Below are 19,586 nucleotides of genomic sequence, written 5' to 3' on the forward strand. Positions count from 1 at the left end.
GAATGTAAGGGTGCTTGATCCATAGAACTAAATATAAAGTATATTTTACGGTATTATTAATTTTTAAAAAGTTACTCATTCACGGGTGACGTAAACGCTGACTCTTTGAAATGAAATATCCCATTTCTCCGATTGGTGATGTTGTTTTTACTATATCTGATACGTCTGAGCGCCCACTTTTGAATTCTCTACTTGCTTTTCAGGTACTATGAAGCATTTCCACCACTTTCTGAGAAACCAGTTTGCCTGCAAGAAATCCTGACTGTGTGGAACAAGTCTGCAGTCTGTTCTTACCCTAGCTCTTCTTCATCGTCCACAGCCCCACCAGCTAGCACAGACACGTCCTCCCCGAAGGACTGCAACAGCGAAGGTGAGCTCATCAAGGAGAGAAGCAGCGACATGCCCACCACCGTGCACGAGAAAACCCAGAGCAAGAGTCAAAACGAGAAGGAGAACAAATTTAGGAATGGCACAGGTGAAGAAAGGCCGGCTTTGTACAAAAAGCAAATCCGACATAAGCCTGAAGGAAAGATGCGCCCTCGCTCCTGGTCTTCCGGCTCCAGCGAAGGAGGCTCGAGCTCAAGTGGTAATCAGGGAGAGTTAAAAGCATCCATGAAGTGTGTGAAAGTGAGACACAAGGCACGAGAAATCCGAAACAGAAAAGGGCGGAATGGGCAGAGCAGGCTTTCACTGAAGCATGGCGAAAAGGCGGAAAGAAGCATGCATGCCGGAAGCAGCAGCAGCAGCAGTGGTTCCATCAAACAGCTGTGCAAGCGGGGTAAAAGGCCGCTGAAGGAGATGGGCAGGAAAGACGCCGGGAGCACTGAAGGAAGAGACCTGCACCTGGAGAGCAGAACCGACAGAGAGTACAAAGAGGAGCCGTTGTGGTATACCGAACCGATTGCTGAGTATTTTGTTCCTTTGAGCAGAAAAAGTAAACTAGAGACCACATACCGAAACAGGCAAGATACAAGCGATCTGACCTCAGAAGCAGTAGAAGAATTGTCTGAATCAGTGCATGGTCTTTGTATCAGCAACAATAATATTCATAAAACATACCTCGCAGCAGGTACTTTCATTGATGGTCATTTTGTAGAAATGCCTGCAGTTATAAATGAGGACATTGACCTCACTGGGACCTCATTCTGTTCTCTGCCGGAGGACAACAAATACTTGGATGATATTCATCTATCAGAATTAACGCACTTCTATGAAGTGGATATTGACCAATCCATGTTGGATCCTGGTGCCTCAGAAACAATGCAAGGAGAAAGTCGGATTTTGAATATGATTCGACAAAAAAGCAAAGAGAAAACAGATTTTGAGGCAGAATGTTGCATAGTGTTAGATGGAATGGAGTTGCAAGGGGAGCGTGCAATATGGACAGATTCTGCCAGCTCTGTGGGCGCTGAGGGCTTATTCCCGCAAGACCTTGGCCGTCTGGCTCAGTTCTGGGAGTGTTGTTCATCCAGCTCTGGCGATGCCGACGGAGAGAGTTTTGGAGGAGATTCTCCAATTAGACTCTCCCCGATCTTAGACAGCACAGTGCTCAATCCGCATTTGCTTGCTGGCAATCAAGAGCTCTTCTCAGATATTAATGAAGGATCTGGTATAAACTCTTGTTTTTCAGTGTTTGAAGTGCAATGCAGTAATTCTGTTTTACCATTTTCTTTTGAAACACTCAACTTGGGAAATGAAAATACAGATTCTAGTGCTAATGTGCTTGGAAAAACACAGTCTAGATTACTAATATGGACCAAAAATAGTGCCTTTGAAGAAAATGAACACTGTTCTAATCTTTCAACAAGAACTTGTAGTCCATGGTCCCATTCAGAAGAAACACGTTCAGACAATGAGACATTAAACATTCAGTTTGAAGAATCCACACAGTTTAATGCAGACGATATGAATTATGTAGTTCCTAGAGTCTCGTCAAATTATGTAGATGAAGAACTTCTAGATTTTTTGCAAGATGAAACTTGCCAGCAAAACAGTAGAACTTTAGGAGAAATTCCGACATTAGTTTTCCAAAAAAAATCTAAACTAGAATCTGTCTGTGGTATTCAGCTAGAACAAAAAACAGAAAACAAAACCTTTGAAACTACGCAAGTATGTAGTGAAAGCAGCCCACGTGGAGATGGCTACAGCTCAGGGGTTATTAAAGACATTTGGACAAAGATGGCAGATAGAAATTCTGTAGCTGTGGTGGAAGTAGAAAGGATTGATGATGAGTTGTTTTCGACAGATGTAAATAACTGCTGCTGCTGTTTGGACGCTGAAGCTAAAATGGAGCCCCTCCAGGAGCCTAATAAGGCTGTGCAGAGATCCGAATATCGTCTGTGGGAGGGACAGAAAGAGAACCCAGAGAAAAGAGCTTTTGTTTCTGGTGAGCTATCAAAGGTGGATGGTGGTGATTACACTACCCCCTCTAAACCTTGGGATGTGGCCCAAGATAAAGAGAACTCATTCATTCTCGGAGGAGTTTATGGAGAGCTCAAAACCTTTAATAGCGATGGGGAATGGGCAGTAGTACCACCCAGTCACACAAAAGGAAGTTTGTTACAGTGTGCAGCTTCTGACGTGGTGACAATAGCTGGTACAGATGTCTTTATGACCCCAGGAAACAGTTTTGCTCCTGGTCACAGGCAGTTATGGAAACCCTTCGTATCATTTGAACAGAATGACCAGCCGAAGAGCGGGGAAAATGGATTGAATAAGGGGTTTTCTTTTATCTTCCATGAAGACTTATTAGGAGCTTGTGGTAACTTTCAAGTTGAAGATCCTGGACTTGAATATTCATTCTCTTCCTTTGACTTAAGCAATCCATTTTCACAAGTTCTTCATGTAGAATGTTCATTTGAACCCGAAGGGATTGCATCTTTCAGTCCTAGTTTTAAACCGAAATCAATCCTCTGCTCTGATTCAGACAGTGAAGTTCTCCACCCCAGGATATGTGGCGTTGACAGAACACAATACAGGGCTATTCGGATCTCTCCTAGGACTCACTTTCGCCCTATTTCTGCATCTGAACTGTCCCCAGGAGGAGGAAGTGAGTCAGAATTTGAATCTGAAAAAGATGAAGCAAATATCCCTATTCCTTCTCAAGTTGATGCATTTGAAGATCCACAGGCAGATCTCAAACCACTGGAAGAAGATGCAGAGAAGGAAGGCCATTACTATGGAAAATCAGAGCTTGAGTCTGGAAAATTCCTTCCCAGGTTAAAAAAATCTGGAATGGAAAAGAGTGCTCAAACATCACTGGATTCCCAGGAGGAATCAGCTGGGATTCTGCCAGTAGGAAAGCAGAATCAGTGTTTGGAATGTAGCCTGAATGAGTCTCTGGAAATCGATTTAGAAAGCTCAGAAGCAAATTGTAAAATAATGGCACAATGTGAAGAAGAAATTAATAATTTTTGCAGTTGCAAAGCAGGTTGTCAGTTCCCTGCTTATGAAGATAATCCAGTTTCTTCAGGACAGCTGGAAGAGGTATGTGTCAGTGTGTATTGGTATTTGGTAAAAGCATTTGATCAGACTTTAATTCTAAAGAACAGTCATTTCAGACAGTGAAAGATAGGGTTAAATTATTGGAAATTTAGTTTAAATGTCTTAAAACTTAGCAGCATTCTGATGATTTTTACAGAAGGACTTAACGTGGATTTGATATTCATAAATTTGAACTAGACAGTAGACATTTTCTGCAAAGATATTTTTAAATAAATCAGGATATGAGATGTTTCTGTGTTGTCTTAATGTGCACGTACTGTGCTTAAAGCAAAGCCTCCTGGCATGTAAGTGCTCCAGCTTTCAAAAATTGATGAATCCAGAAGTCGCTGTTTACTCTTCAAAAGGTCCTTTGCTCTTCAGAAGTGGCAGCAAAGGGTTTCTTTACATAGGAAGCCTGTCTAATTGTCTCTGAAACACTGATTAGCTTATTGAAACTTACGTTTTACATGTAAAATAAATTACATCTCTATAGAATTCTCTAAAATTTATCGTGGTACATGTAAAAATTAAGCCACAATCCAAATGCAACAAAATAGCTTCTACAGAACCCATACAGGTGGACTTTGCTTTATACGAAGTACATATTCCTGAGGTTACATGAATGATATGGGGCAACCTATCAAATGAGGTTAACAGTAATACCTTTGTTAATGGGAGTCATTGTACCATTTGACTATTCCTGAACTGAGTGGAGTATACAAGAGATAACACTTAAGGCAATAACCTGTTTCACAAAAAAAGCACAGTGCTCTGCCCATTTGCAGCCATTATTTGATACAGCAGTGCCTGGCCTTTTTCTAGGGGCAGCTTTTAAGAAGACAGTTGGAGGTGTTTAGAAGTCAGGCCACCTGTGGCTGGAGAGCAGCTGTGTCGCCCTTCCTCCCATCTGTCCCCCCGCACACTCTGACCCCCCTTCACATGGCTCAGTCTCACTGGTACCATGAGGCTCCCTCAAGCTCCCATGTCCCCCACTGACGCATCCCTCATTCCTCTTCTCTCCCCTGCTGCATCCCCACCTGCATCAGAAATCATTTCTCCCTTCTTTTAATTTTCATGTGCTCTATGCCTCTTCTTTTAATTGCATTTGCCCTTTTTCATGAGTCATTGATGTACTTTCTTCATTAGATTATAAGCTCCTTATGGATACAGGTCATGCCTTACTCATTTGTCGGCTAGGTGCTGAGGTGTGGACCTGAGTGCATGTGATGGTCGGTAGCCCCACAGGCAACTCGAGAATCAGTGCTCCCATGAGCTGGCCTGGGGATGTTTAGACATGAGTTGAACCCCACTGAAACGCTGAAATCTGAACTGCTCTGAACAACAACAAAAAATAATGTTAGGCTTTATCTGTTTGTTTATTGCCCCACTTTTCTTCCTTAAAAATTCCTTTACGTACTTTGTATTTCACCTGGTTCCAGATTGGGAAGAAAGAAAAAGAGGAAAGGAGCGAGATTCCGCATCATACCATTACCATATTCCTTAGCTTTCTAGCATGTTGATGTATTTATGTGTTACCAGAATTCTGCGTTGTCCTGAAAGGTCTTGGCTGCCAGTAAAGTCCTCAAAGGACACGGGGGTTGTCCGATGTCCTAGCTGTCATCGGTCCTCACAGCCCCGCTCTCTCAGCAGCATCGCTTACAGTTCAGAGCCGGGGGGGAGCTCACTTCACAGGTTCATCTGAGGTACAGAAAGGTTGAGCGTGGCCTGAAAGGACAGGCTGGGGCCAGATCTGTGCCTTTTCACTCTCTCACACTGCCTGTCAGTCTTGGGGAGCTCCTGCCAGGGTCTTCTTCCCCTCCTTTCCTGAGGGAGGGCAGTCTTTACAGAGGGCAAAGCTCTGTTTTAAAAGTCACTAGCTGCGGGGCTTCCCTGGTGGCGCAGTGGTTCAGAGTCTGCCTGCCAATGCAGGGGACACGGGTTCGAGCCCTGGTCTGGGAGGATCCCACATGCCGCGGAGCAACTGGGCCCGTGAGCCACAACTGCTGAGCCTGCGCGTCTGGAGCCTGTGCTCCGCAACAGGAGAGGCCGGGACAGTGAGAGGCCCGCGCACCGCGATGAGGAGTGGCCCCCGCTCACCGCAACTAGAGGAAGCCCTTGCATAGAAAACGAAGACCCAACACAGCCAAAAATAAATAAATAAATAAAATAAATAAATTTAAAAAAAAAACCAAAAACAACAACAACAAAACACTACAGTTCTATGTAATCAAAAGAAAAACATAATTAAAAAAAAAAAAAAAAAGTCACTAGCTGCCAATCTGTTTCAGAGCAAGTGGTCTAGAAGGTAGGATTTCTAATAGAATTGGTACCCAGGAACATGAATTATGATCCTTTTCAAAAATTTAGTTGAGTTCAATTCAGCAAACATTTATTAAACATTTACATGTTCTGTGCCCATCGCTAAGGTAAGTGACCTGGATGAACAAGACACTGTCCTTGCCCTGGGAGAGAGAGTTCAGTCTAGTCCTGAAGACCAGTTGGCAAACAGATCACTTCTTTTCCTTGACGTAGGTAATTCACTCCGGGGTTCCAATTCAGGAGTTACAGGAGGGTATGTACACAGTGCACGGGTCCTTCCCCAGCGGCAGCCGTGAGTGTGAGGCCCGCTGCGTATCCTCCGAGGATACTGTGTGCTTGGAGAAGCAAATACCTGTTCACGTATGTTTCCTCCTACTTTTTTATTTATTTATTTATTTTGGCTGTGTTGGGTCTTCGTTTCTGTGCGAGGGCTTTCTCTAGTTGCGGCAAGCGGGGGCCACTCTTCATCACGGTGCGCGGGCCTCTCACTGTCGCGGCCTCTCGTTGCGGAGCACAGGCTCCAGACGCGCAGGCTCAGTAATTGTGGCTCATGGGCCTAGTTGCTCCGCGGCATGTGGGATCTTCCCAGACCAGGGCTCGAACCCGTGTCCCCTGCATTGGCAGGCAGACTCTCAACCACTGCGCCACCAGGGAAGCCCTACTTTTTTTTTTTTTAACTGAGATGACACTTTATTATAATCACCCTTCCTTTTTTATTTTCTGCATATTATTTCATTGTATGGATGTACCAAAATTGCCTAGCCAGGTCCTTATCTTTTAGGCTGTTTGGGTGGCTTGGGGAGGGTGAGCATAGGGTGCCGTGGGGTCCCGGAGGAGAACCGACCCGGCCCGTGAGAGTTGAGGAGGGCTTTTGCACGCACCTGAGCATCCAGGGCAGAAAGGAGGAGGCAGGACGCTCCAGGCAGAAGCAACAGCGCGCACAAAGGTAGAGAGGCTTGAAGTTTCTCACGTGTGCAGGGGAGCTGCCAACATTTAGGTCGTGGCTGCTGAAGTAGGAGCGAAAAGGTGAGGAGCAGAGTGTGCCAGGGTGCCCATTATTTGTGCATGAGTTGGTGGCAAGAGCGTTGTCTGTGTCACTTGCTTGATTGCTGCCTCCATGTTGTGCACTTTAAGGCACAGAGAAGCAGTAGAAGGCCCCGCCCTGTCTCCGGGAATTCCTAGTCCAGGCCCGGAGAGGAGGCCTCCCGCCAGGAGTGTGCCAGGGGAGTCGGAATGCTCGGATGAGCGGAGGGTGCTCGGGCCCAGCCCCCGTGTGCCAGCTCTGTGCCCACTGCTGTGCCACCATTACCCTACTGAATGCCCGTAGTGACTTGCCGCCGTGGGCTTATTCCCCCCGTGGCGGCTGCGGACACGTAGGCCCAGAGGGTGGGATGCCTGCCCCAGACCCCAGTGTAAGGGCAGAGCCCAAGTTCCTTCCAGAACGGGGCGCTTCCCGTCAGTAAAGGAAAACTTAGGACAGCAGCGTCCCTTGCTGGTCTATGTTGCACAGGGTATCTCTTCATCTACATTTCCTCTCTCCTCTTCCAAAGAACAAGGCTTATTACAGGAGGCTTTCTTTTCCTTCTTTGATGCAAATAACTGAGAGCTGACTGTGTCAGAGGGCACTATTCAGTGCTCTATTCCCAGAGCAGAACTCACCTTTCTCTTCACCAGAACTAGGACTATCTAGTGAGAATTTAAAGCAGTGAGCCTTAACCTAACTTTCACCTTCTAAAAAATTACTGAGTATTACATCTGTGGCTAAAGACGTTTCTGATAAGCCTTTCTGGATCAAGTTCATGTTCTTCTCTCTTTTTTTTTTTTTTTTTTTTACTGTTTCATTCATACATTAAATATTTATTAAGAGCCTACTATGTCTGGGCGCTATTCTAGGTGCTAGGTATAAAGGAATAGACAAAGACCCCTGCGTTTGTGGAGGTACATTCAATCAACAATATGAAGTTACACAGTATGTTAGAATCCCAATGCTGTGGAAAAGAAGAGCCGGATAAGGGATGTGGTGGGATGGGAGTGCTTGGAGGAGTTTGCCATGGTAAATGCGGAGTCAGGGCAGGCTTCCTTGCCAAGGTACAACTGAAGAAAGGCTTCCAGGTGGCACGTGAGCCAAGAAGCTACCCGGAGGGAGCGGGAGAGCACTGCTGAGGCAGAGGTGTGCCTGGATCATCCAAGCTTGTGTTCTGTTCCGTTTTCCATTTCTTCCATTCTTTCTTCATTCTTTTCGTTCTCAACCAAGTCAGAAGTTGAATTAATACATTAAACAGACATTATTTAAGCAAAGCCTGGTTATCTTTTGCAGCCTAGAAGTTGGAAATAGCTAAGTGGAAAGATGTCATAACGCATATTCATTGACCATGTATTCGGTGTAACATAAAACAGGAAAAATAGTCCTTGCTGTTGGAATTGACATTCAAATGGAGAATGCAGAAAATATCCTAAAACTGTGCCAGAAACGGCATGATCTAACAGTGATTTCAGCAGGGGAGGGAGAGAGAAAGTGGTGTGCTAGATAATCAGGGACTTTGGCCGGGGGGAACCTTTTCTTGAGGCCAGCAGACATGGAGTATCTACTTCGTGCCAGGCCCTGTTCCTGGAGGTGTGAAGATCAGTAAGATGGGCTTGCTGCCCTTGCGCTCACCGTCTGGTTCTGCCTGTATCTCACCTCCTCCTGTTCATGCTGACCCAGCCCCCCGGCTACACCTCGGCCCCTCCAGCCTGCCTTCCCCCACCGCGTCCTGTCTGTCCCAGTGAATTCTCTCCCCTTTCTTACTCTTCACCTCACTCGCACAATCTCAAGAAAGGATTAAAGATAAGTAGTCTGACTGCACTCACATGAATAAAACACTGATCCTTCCACAGCCTGCCCCAGACACTTTCTTTCTCAAATAGGAACTTGTTACCTTCAAATCCATCTCTCTTCGATAGTGCCTTGGGGATGATCGGGAGACTTCTGTCCAGGGAGCCATCCTTGCTCCTCCTGGATAGCACCAAGTAATCTGTTCGCAGATAGGTATGCCTTGGAGAGAAGGCAGAGCCTTTCCAGAAGGGTCTTACAGTGCTGTGAATTATGTGCCAGATGCAGGAATCAACCTTGCATTAACTGCAGACCTGGCATGTTGCTGGCTTCATTTGCGTTAACCCTGGCCTTGTTGTCGCTGTTGCCCTTGGTATCTGTTTATCTAATAGGTTTACTAATTTTTATCGTTAGAATACTCTGCACGAGAAAACGGTGAAGGTTAACTGACTGCTCTGGATAGACAGCAGAAATTCTTCAGTTTCTAATTGAGGGGTATTTCTGAAAAGTTAAATGAAAATCAGAATTTGAAATATATTTCCCATTTAGTAAGTAATAAAAATCACACATTACTGAATCAAAAAGTTTTTGATAAAGTAAAATAATTTACTTTGTTTAGGAGAGTAACAAAATCCTATTAGAGAATTGAAGATCATCAGTTGCTAAAACAGTTCAGGTTTTAAACTTGAACATGTAATGAAATGTCTTCTAAAACAAAGGCGTATGCAGTGTTTACAGGTCGTATGCATCGGGCAGGCACTTGTTGAGACTGCGATGGGTGATGGGAGTTGCAGAGATGCCCAAAGCAGGCCTTACTTACCCTGGGAGGGCCTGTTGTCAGGCACAGTGAGGAAGCAGCAGGGAAGACCCCCAGCACACCAGGATGTCCCCGGGGCGGCTGCCCGGGCCACGCCTCCTGACGACCGCCCCCGAGGACGCTCCTTGATCACGCGTGACAGCCACACTGCATCTAGTCCTTGCTGCCCAGGCAGGTGGGCGCGTCCAGCTGGGACGTGAGCGCTCCACCGGCGGAGGGTGGGCGTGGGCGCCTTCCCCTCTGCCAGGGCCGTGGGTGTGCACGGAGTACGGGGTCCCTCCTGGTCTCAGGAGTCCTGCCCTCCTCTCATTTCGATGTCTGTTTCCTGTTTTGCATTTGAATTACTGTCAGTTTTATTACTTGGTTTTAGTCTCAACTTCCTTCTGGTTCTCATCAAAGCAGATAATTGTTATAAAGACATTAGGTTGGTAACTCTGCCTATAAAACTTCCTCTGTCCCATTTCTTCTTTGACGCCCTCCTGCCTGAGTGTGTGAAGGAGAAGAGGGTCCTCCTTACTTTCTCTCGAGCACCTCACACGAGCCACCCCGTTATCTCTGTACTTCCAGAATCTAAAAACTTGCCTTATTTGAGGCTGTTTCCTTATGTTTTTGCCTTGTCAGAGTTTTGTTGTTTTTTAAAAAGACTTTTTATTCCATTTCCAATATAAGTGCTTTTTAAGAAAAACTTCCTTTATATGCTATGAACACGTTGGCTTTTTGTATTCACTTTGTCTAGAACGGTAAAAACAAAAAACCAAAAAAACCCTCACCAGTTCAGAAATCCTGGGTTTGTAGTCCACAGTTAATAACGCTTGAATTTTTTCCCCTTTATTTTGGAAGTTTGTGAACTTTGTCTATATTTGGTTTAATCTAAACAGTTTCCTGTATTGAACACTGATGTACAAGGAATAAATAGAAGTCAAGAAAAACAGACCTGGTGGGAAAAAGCCTTGTACTCTCCTCTTTTTCCTGCCTCAGAATGTGAAGGTAAGAAGACCTGCATTAGGTCATTCATTCATGCACTCAGACTTCTAATTCATTAAGAGCAGTAAATCCTTTTGCTGTAAAAATCAGTCCAAAAACATTCTGTGTGGCCAGCGTTTGTCAGGCACTGGGGGCGCAGAGATGCACGAGGACTGGACCCTGCTCTAACGCCCATCACAGCCTGGCGGGGCGGGGCGTGGAAACGCACAGGAGCAGCACCGGCCCTGACGGCTCCGTGCCTGCTCCCCGTGCGAGGTGGAGCGGGGAGTCTTCAGCTCGGGGGGGCCTGCAGGAAGGGCCCCGGTGGGAGGGCTGGGGAGAGGTAGTCCCCGTGACAGGAGCGGCCTGAGCCAAGCCCGAGGGTCTGCAGCAAGTCGGGCCGGGGGACAGGGACCCACTGGGCCCAGCTGGGTCGTAGCTGAGGCTGGAGAGAGGCGGGGGGCGGGGATGGGGCGGTGAGTTGGCGCGGAGGTTCGGGAGCTCCGCTGAGTTAGGCAGAGTTGAACAGCCAGGAGGAGAGGGCCACTTAAAGGAGTTCACGTTGGAGCGTATCAGGTCAGGTGTGTTTTTTAAAACAGTTCTAGCAGCAGAATGGAGGGGGGAAGGACTTGAAAAACTGGAGAGCCCCTGCTGGGGTTCTTAGGCTCTTGCAGTGATCTGGGTGTGACAGGATAAAGGCCTGGACTGAGGCACTCGTGGGGGCATAGAGAACAGCATCGAGAGGTTTTGTGGAGGATGCCGGAGTTTGCTGAGTGACTTTCTGTGAGTAGTGAACAGCAGGAGGGAGTTAGGGGAGACCGGGTAGAGAGGGACATCGGAGCAGTAGCAGATTTGGTGAAGATGATTTTAGTGTGTGAGCCTCCCAGGTGGACATACTCAGAAGCTATAAAAAGATCCTGATCTGAAATGTTGGGAGAAGTGAGAACTAAGGAGGCAGACCGAGTGGTCAGCTCAAGACTCTGAGCTTGTGCAGACCGCCGTGGTCCCCTGGGCTGTCAGCTGCAGCACTTCATCAACGGTCTCTCCGGTCAGAGCCCTGGGGGCAGGTCAATCTCCTGTTAGTATTTGCATGTTCGCGTGTGTGTCGTCTCCCCAGCTCATGTGTAGTTAACCTGGAGCAGTGACGTTCCTGACTGCCCGCGGGGCCTTGTACACGCTGGGGGCTCCAGACGCCTGCGCTGGCCTGCCCTCGCAGCCTGGCCTCAGCCGACTGGGGGGAAGGCTGGGATTGTTTGCTTCTCTCTGTTCTGTGGGCACAAGAAACGGCTTCCCCAGCCCTGCCTTCCTCCTTCCCAAAGGGTCATAAGGGGAGCATAGAGCAGAGTCTTTATTTTCAGCATCTTTTTTATATAACAGCATTTATTAAAGGCCTGTTCCTCCATCATTAGCTAGTATTTGGGTTGCTCTTCATGATTTACGAGGTGCTTTCAGTCTTTTATACAAACCCCGTGAAAGCCTGGTTTTCAGATGAGGAAGCTAAGTCTCCGGTTGAATGCCCAGAATCAGGCACTAGTCATGCAGCTCAGGCTTGAATCCAGAAGCTTGCTGTCCACAGCAGCTGTCTGCACTTGGTGCCCCGGAGACACCAGGGTGATAGGAGTGCAAACCGGACCTTGACCTCAGTCCAGTCTGGTGCACTGGCTGAGTGAGTCCCAACTGCAGTTAATGGGAGTGCAGGTGGGGAGGGCCGGGGACCCTGGAGCAGTGCAACAAGAGGACACCCACACGCAGGAAGGACCCAGAGGGAAGGAGGGACGCGGTGGCAGAGCAGGCAGGGCCGGGGTGGGGGACGGCGTGGGGTGACTTCCGAGCACACTGAGGTGGTGCTCCGTCACTGTGTCGCGGGCTGTCTCCGCAGCCTCCGTCCGGTTTTCTGTTGTTAGTGAGGAATGCGCTTCAGCTCTCAGCTCCAGGTCCGTGGTTATCTGTACAGTGCCTTGTAGGTGCTGTATGTGGGCATCAGTCCATTCAGCTTTTTATAAATTGTGGAGTGGCGTGCAGGGAAACTCTCAGTGGATAAGTGTGGTGACCAGGTTTTTGAATGACCTTGAACTCACGACCGTGAGTTGAATCCTTGCACGGTTGCCGTCATGAAGTGTGGTGCTTTCAGCCTGTGGGGTGGGGGCATAGTCTCAGGAGAAGCTTAGCCGGGAAGCAGGCGGCCTTCTCACCCACTCAGCAGCCGTGACTGCCGACGCTCGTCCCCGCTCCTGAAGCCTCTGACGTCGCTGATGATTACTGAGAAGCCTGTGCAGCTCTGAGTCTGACCTGGGAGCTCCAGCCTCCCTGGGAAGGAGGGCAAGGAGGATTGTCCCTTTTTCCTGTGAGTCAGGAGATGGAGGCCCCAAAGGAGGAGGAGGCAGTGTGGCCCCGGAGCAGGGGCAGCGAGGGGCCCGTCGGCACGAAGGCCCAGCCCCCGCCCTGCTGTGTGCCCACACACACACCCACTCCGCACATATTTCGTGCACGCTTGCCTCATGCCAGGCACTGTTCTAGGGGCTGGGGACGCAGAGCCGTCGTCCCTGCCCTCCTCATCAGCTCACCTCTGAGCAGGACCTGAGGGAATCAGGACACAAGCGCCTGACGGCTGGGGCAAGGTCCAGGCAGGAGCAGGAGTGCACGCGCTGTGGCCCCTGTGTGCCTGGCACGTGGGGCTGGTGGGGGAGGGGCAGGTCAGGCGGGCAGCAGGGAGTCCGACCACAAGGACCTTGCAGACTGTGTGCCACAGTCTGTCCCACGCGTCTGTCCCACGCGTCCGTCTCCAGAGGTCATACACTGGATTCAAAACATTTGGAAAGCTCACTTAGACAAGTGTTTGTGTTATTTGAGTCTTAAAGCGAGAGCCCTGCAGGGAAACAGTATAGGTAATAGTGGGGGGGGATCCGCTCCATCTGTGGGCACATCCGAGCCAAGGAAATGGTTACCTTCCCCACCTCGTACGAGTGGTGACCAAACGCGGTGGGGCGCGGGGATGATGAGAGCTTGGTAGGCGAGCTGAGAAAAAGATGACGGCCCAGAATGGGTGAGGGTGAGGGTGAGGGGTCCCCTGCCTCATGGGAGAGCAGGGCGTCCTCCCCAGCTGTCCTGCGGCGGGCCGGCCCCAAGCCCAGGGCTTTCGTTAGTAGCAGCTGTGGAAGGTGTTAGTGTGCCAGCCCGAACTTGAGGCTGCACACAGGTGATCTCTGAACTTGCACAGAAATCTGTGAGGGCAAATGGTGATCCTGTTTTAGAGATGAGAGAACTGGGGCTCCAAGAGGTTCAATAATTTGCTGCAAGTTACATCAGAAGTAAGTAGCATCATCAGGAATCAACTGACGTCTGTCTAATCCCAGAGCCTGGGTTTTTTCATGAACCTACACTAGTAAGTTTGAGGGCCTGAGGCTGTCAGAACTAAAGGTCACGGAGAGTACAGCCTTTTGTGGGAGGCCAAGCAGGGCCCAGGCTTGCCCGCCCGCGATGATGGCAGGAGGGCCCATGGTCATCGAGCTGGCCCTGCCGCTGCTGTGACGCGTGGGGTGGCGTGCCAGCTCATCAAGCACCTCGCGGTAACTGCTGGCATGCTGACACCCTTTCCATGGAGTTAAGGTGATTGGGGGGCCAGTGTAGGTTAAGGCCGGTGGGCATCAGCCCTGGCTGTGCTTCAGACTCACCTGGGAGCTTCTCAGAAAGTGCTCATACCCAGACCAAGTCAGTCAGAATCTCAGGTGCAGGCCTGGGCTTCCAGACTTTTCTTACAGCTCCCCAGGTGGTTTGAATGCGAAGGCAGGGTTGAGGAGCATCAGACTAAGTGATTTACCTGCTTCCTTCCAATTCCAGCTCACAGTCCTGTCCCCTTCCGAGAGCCGCTTACCCAGTCGGAACGCTAGCCCCCTTCCTCCGCCCTGTTCCACAGGTGGCTTAGTTTGCTGCTGAGCTGAGGAAGAGCAGAGGCTGTTGCCCTGCTTTGTCTTCTCCGTTGCGCCCCCTCTTGTCCGAAATCCCTTTGCTCACTTGTTCTGTGAACATACGCGTGGTGCATCATCTGTCCCCCTCCACACCACGTACGCGCTTGAGAGCTCGGACCTGGCTGGTCTTTTTATCCTGTGCTCCCAGGGCCTGTCACTTAGAGGTGTGAGTGCGTATTTGTTGAATGAATGTCTCATGGTGGGATAACGAGAATGTATGATTATGCTGGCCTGTGTTTTTGTTTTTTGTTTTTGTTTTTAACTCTATGAACAATTTGTTAGAAGAATTTTTAAATGGGCCTAACATTTTCCTCGTACACACCTATCTGGCTGATGCTGAACATGTCTGCTTTTAGTGACTTCTTAAAATCTCCAAAGGGCTGTAGACCTAATTGATCTGACTTTTCATTGAAAAATGAAACAAGAATGTATGTTTCGTTTAACTGTGTCTTAATGAAATTTCCCCCCCTTTCCCTCTTTTCCCTTCTCCATTCAAAATGATTAAGAATGTTATACAAATGCCAAGGGAGAGAATGGTATAGAAGAATATCCAGATGTTAAAGAAATGCCCAGTAATGAAGAGCGTCTGTTAGATTTTAATAGGGTAAGTGGACTGTCCTCCTCCTCATTATTAACTTACAAATGGCCACCACAACCCCCAAAGTCTGGGAGCCCTGTGACTGCCTTTCCCTGTCACCAAGCTCTGTGGATGTGGCCTTTCTCGTCTGTGGCCCTTTGGTCTGCATCACCTCCCACTTACTGCCAAGGCTTCCCTCTCTCCGTACAGTCTGTCCGTCACACTGCCGCCAGAGGGAGTTTCTCCATGCAGATCTGACCCTGTCACTCCCCTTAAACTCCTTGGGTGGGCGCCCTTTTCCCCATCAAAGTGGTCACCACAAGGGAGCCCTTCCGGTGCTCATTCCTGCCCCTCAGCCGACTGCACTTTCTGCTCGCCCGCCCCGCAACCGGCCTGTGAGCTCCCGGGGGCAGGGACAGGGCCTGTGCCTCGCCCGGGGAGGCAGGCAGGTGAATGAGTCGAAGGGAGCTTCTGTGGCTTCTCAGTGTGATTGTCATTGTCAGTTGAAGTCTCGTGAGAAATTGCTCCCAAAGCGCCCTGTGGTCTTGGTGTCCGTGGACCTGTCAGACCGAACACATCAAGGCAGACGTTTGGGGGCGTCCCCCAGCGTCTCTCCATCTCCGTGGATGTTCCACCCCCCAGCGTCAGTCCCCAGGCCCAGAACTCGTTCTTCGTTCCTCTTTCTCTCACCTACACACGCAGTCTGTGTGCCCGTCCTGACCACCCGCCTCTCAGCCGGCTCCATCGTTCACGCTTCCTCCGCATCACCGCCCCCTGCGGACCGCTGCCGTGGGCTTTGCCGTGGGCTTCGCCTTGGCCTTCCTGCTTCCACCTTTCCCTCCCCAGTCTTCTCCCCACACCGTGAGGCAGGACAGCCTCGCGAGGGTTACTTCGTTTAGTCTCACAGCCGCCCCGGGAGGTAGGTGCTGTTATTTTGCGGAAGAGAAAACTAAAGGCCCGTAAAGATTCAGAACGTGTATCTGCACAGCCACAGCCTAAGTGCAGACCGGAGCCATGACCCTCAGCCCTGAGTCCGACTCCCGCTGCCGAGCGCCATGGCCTCTCGCCCTCGCGCACTCCCTGCCAGGCCGTGTGTGTTCGCCCTCGCCTGCCTCTGATCCCGCGTCCTCTGCGCCCCCCTCAGGAGTGTGGTGGTCTTTCTGTCCTCCTTCCTCCGGGGCTCTCAAGCAGGGACAGTACTGCCATCTGGAAATGGGGGGGGGGGGGCGGGTGCTTGGGGGATTTACTGTTATTCACTGTGGGGATTCACTTGGGGGATTTACTGTTATTTACTGTTATTCAGTGTGGGTGACTAGGGAGGCGTTGCTCGTCACTTTGGGGAGGGGGAAGAATTCCTGGTCACTGCTGCGGGGAGGGTGACGTTGCTAATTACTGTGCTGGGAAGCAGCACCAGGTATTATGACTGGGGAGGGACTGCCACTTGCACTTGGTGTCCTGAGGGCCAGAGATGCTAACCATCTTGTGGGTGGGGGAGAGTCCCACACAGCCAGAAGTATCCCCAAAAGGTACCATATACCTATGGACCCCCAATTCAGAAGCACAGCCCCGAAGTCCCAAGCCAGCTCCGGCTGTTTCTGTGGCGCAGCTGGCTTCTCGGCCTCCGGGCGAGGATGCCCCTCCTCAGAAGAACCGCCCCCCACCCCCCCACCCCCGCTCCTACCTGGAGAGCCCCGTCGGCCGCACCCCCAGCTGGTCAGCGCAGCAGGAAGCCGGGAAGCTGTGCTGGTGGGGTCGGGCTGCTTGCTGCCCTCTCCCCTGGACCGTGAGCCCCAGCAGGGCGAGGCCGTGCCGTCCTCCCGGTGGAGCCCCCGCTCAAAGACTCGTTTCCACCCAGCCCTGACGTCGGCAGCGTTTTGTCCAAGGGGCTGAACATGGAGAATTAGGATTTGAGATCATGTATAGATCAGGGAGGAAAGCTTGTTTGTTTTGCTTTCAAACAGGAAAACTCTTGAGATTTTTGTAACTCTCCACTGGAAAACATCAACAATTTGTTTCTGAATCTCTGCATACATAGAGTGTCTCACATAGCCCTTTTGAAAAAATATCTGGCTTTTGACCTGTTGAAAATTGTTCCTTTCATCTTAGGTGTCTTCTGTTTATGAAGCAAGGTGCACAGGAGAGAGAAATTCTGGAGCAAAATCAAACGGCTTCCGCAGAAAGATGTACTCCAGTGCCAGCTCCGCCTCGGAGGACACGGGCTCGGAAGGTGGAGGCGCGTGGGTGGAGCCCAGGGAGGAGGAGCTCTTTTCTCGAACTCATCTCTAAACCTGCAGAGTAGTACAAATTATTTTTAAAAATTGATATGTGAGCGAAAAGTACCCTTTTGTGAGGCCTGTTCATCTAAAACAACAACTTAGGTTTCTAAGGTTTCTTCTTCAATTAACTGGTTCAGATCAGTAATTATCTTTCTCTTCTTGCTTATTTTAGAGTTGAGGACAGCTATCCTGTTGAAGATTTTTTTTTTTCAAGCTGTTAAATTCTTGGCTATTTGAAATAGACTAGATGTGTTGTCCTACCAAGAATGGGTGTGCATGTGCTCGTCTTAGAAGCATCACTGCCTGTTGCACCTTCACTGCAGCGCCTTCCTCCCAGCTGCAGTCACATCACTGTCACCTTACTAGCGTCGCAGTGTCAGCAACCACCTCCGCTATCCAGAGACTTTAGCTTTGGAACATTTAGGCTTTGTCCTCTAAGAACTGGGATATGAATACTTACCCTGCGGTGGATCAGTGCCTTTCTGAAGGCAAGAGGGCAGCACGGGTGACTCATCCCCGGTCTTCATTCAGTAAAATCTCATGTACATTTAAAGTAGGAACCACAAGGGTGTGCTTTTAGAGACTTACAAAATACTGTGTTTTCTCTCTTAGGATTTTCCCCCTAGAGTATCATGGACAATACCATGGTTTGTGACTTTCTTGCCACCTGAGGCAGCCAAGGCTTTGAGGTACGGGGTAGCGTTTGAGGCCAAGCGGGGTGAGAGCGCACCCCCGACCTGCTCTTAACGCTGCAGTTACATTTCCCCCAGGCACCGCTCAGGGTTATTTGCAGTGAGTCTTACAGTACTCGATGAGGACCTTAGTTGCAGATGAGATTTTTCTGGTGACCGATACTGAATCGAAGCCCCCAGAACTTGAGACTGTAAACGTTTGGCACGCAATAAAGGCCATCCCAGCTCCCCAAAGAGACCTTGGCTGCTACAGCTGGCTGCTCTTGTGGCTGTGACTTAGTATAGCTTAGATCTCATTTTGTGTTTGAGAGAATGTTCTGGGCAAGTTCTGTGTGTGGCGGGTCGGAGGGTAGAGTACTGATTTCCCCCATACCTGTGTGATTGCTTCATGGGACCCGCTTTCCCGTGTCACTTGGGAACCCAGGGGTCAGTCCCTCTCATCCAGTCCCGTCCATTCGTGACGGTCGCTTCCTTGAGCTTTCACGCTGCCATGCAACAGGTTGAAGTTAGAAGGAGCAACATTTGCAAAACCTAAAGGTTTAAAATTGTTTTTCTTTTTTAACCAACTCATTGTTTTTTTTAAAAAAAAAACAATGTATGACATCAATTTAGCATGTCTAACATCAGGAAGTCTAATATGGGTGAGACACCTTCACCACTATTTTGGCAGGCAGTAAACACATAATTTACTAGCTGGGAGCTGAACTGGCTGAGAAATACATGATTTGCTTCGAGCATTGGGTTTTGTTGCCTTTTTCTTAATTGATGACACAGACAACTCCATCCAGGGCTGTGGAGTCATCCCCGGCGCTGTCTGTCCTCACTGTGGGAAACCTGATGGGCCGTTGGGTTTGGTCTCACCACATGTCAGGGTTTGTTTTTATACAGCACATCTTTGACACTTTAAAGTGGGTTTGTGTGTGTGTGCGTGTGTGCGCGTGTAAGGTTTTATGTTGCTGTTATTTATTTACAGACTTTATAAGGTTATATGTATTTTTCTTTCTTCCAGAGCTTCCTAAAAATTGATTAGCATCTGCACTGAAATATAATTTAACAGCAAAGGCAAAAAAGAATTGGAAGTTGTAAATTCCTAAAATCACTACAGTGACGATCATCCTAGAGATCGTTGCTTATGTAGCCGAGACCAAATAAATATATTTCAGACACAACCTTTAGCTCAGTTGATTTTGGACAGCTGCTTTTTATCACGAAAGGGCTCCAGGTGGTCAAGGTGTAGACTTCCTTACACGCTAGTGGGAAGACATTGCACCTTCCATGGGGGAATGGGAATGGATTATAAGCGGGCAAGGGGATTAACAGATTATGTATTTATTTGTTTTCATAGCTAACTGGCTGAAGCCCAGAGGCTTTCAGCGACAGAGCTGAAAGTATGGTTTTCAGTTTTGTAAATGGATGATCACAAAGAAAAAGCATTTTTTAAAAAGTTGGCAAAACGCTGAAACGCACTGTGGTATGAAGCGCATTGCATATCCATAGCACTGAAGTATCAGTTTTCCATTCCTGGGCTATTTTTTTCCCCGTGGTTGTATTGTTCTGATTTCACGTACACCAGAGTAACTGGTTTTTTGTTTTCTTGTGGAGTTAACACCAAATAAAAGATCTAAAAAAAAGTTGGTTGTCTTTATTTATCGTAGCAAAGATTCTTTTATAAAGAACCCCAG

At 48.9% G+C, this 19,586-nt stretch overlaps 1 protein-coding gene across 7 annotated transcripts in view; it reads left to right on the plus strand.

Annotated features, from left to right (window-relative positions):
* KIAA0232 (KIAA0232 ortholog) overlaps positions 1 to 18,638 on the plus strand; it is an 88,142-nt gene extending 69,504 nt beyond the window's left edge. For 4 of the 7 annotated variants that reach the window (XM_059923635.1, XM_059923636.1, XM_059923640.1 and 1 more), the window contains 5 exons: positions 204 to 3,486; positions 10,310 to 10,418; positions 14,866 to 14,963; positions 17,043 to 17,163; positions 17,385 to 18,638. In XM_059923635.1, coding sequence (XP_059779618.1) covers positions 204 to 3,486; positions 10,310 to 10,418; positions 14,866 to 14,963; positions 17,043 to 17,163; positions 17,385 to 17,449 — 3,676 coding nt within the window. In that variant the 3' untranslated portion in view covers positions 17,450 to 18,638. The other 3 variants (XM_059923637.1, XM_059923638.1, XM_059923639.1) reach the window with 3 other exon arrangements.
* The last annotated feature ends 948 nt before the right edge of the window (positions 18,639 to 19,586 follow it).

The sequence above is a fragment of the Balaenoptera ricei genome, chromosome 5 (genome assembly GCF_028023285.1).
Source record: "Balaenoptera ricei isolate mBalRic1 chromosome 5, mBalRic1.hap2, whole genome shotgun sequence".
Taxonomy (NCBI): Eukaryota; Metazoa; Chordata; class Mammalia; order Artiodactyla; family Balaenopteridae; genus Balaenoptera; species Balaenoptera ricei.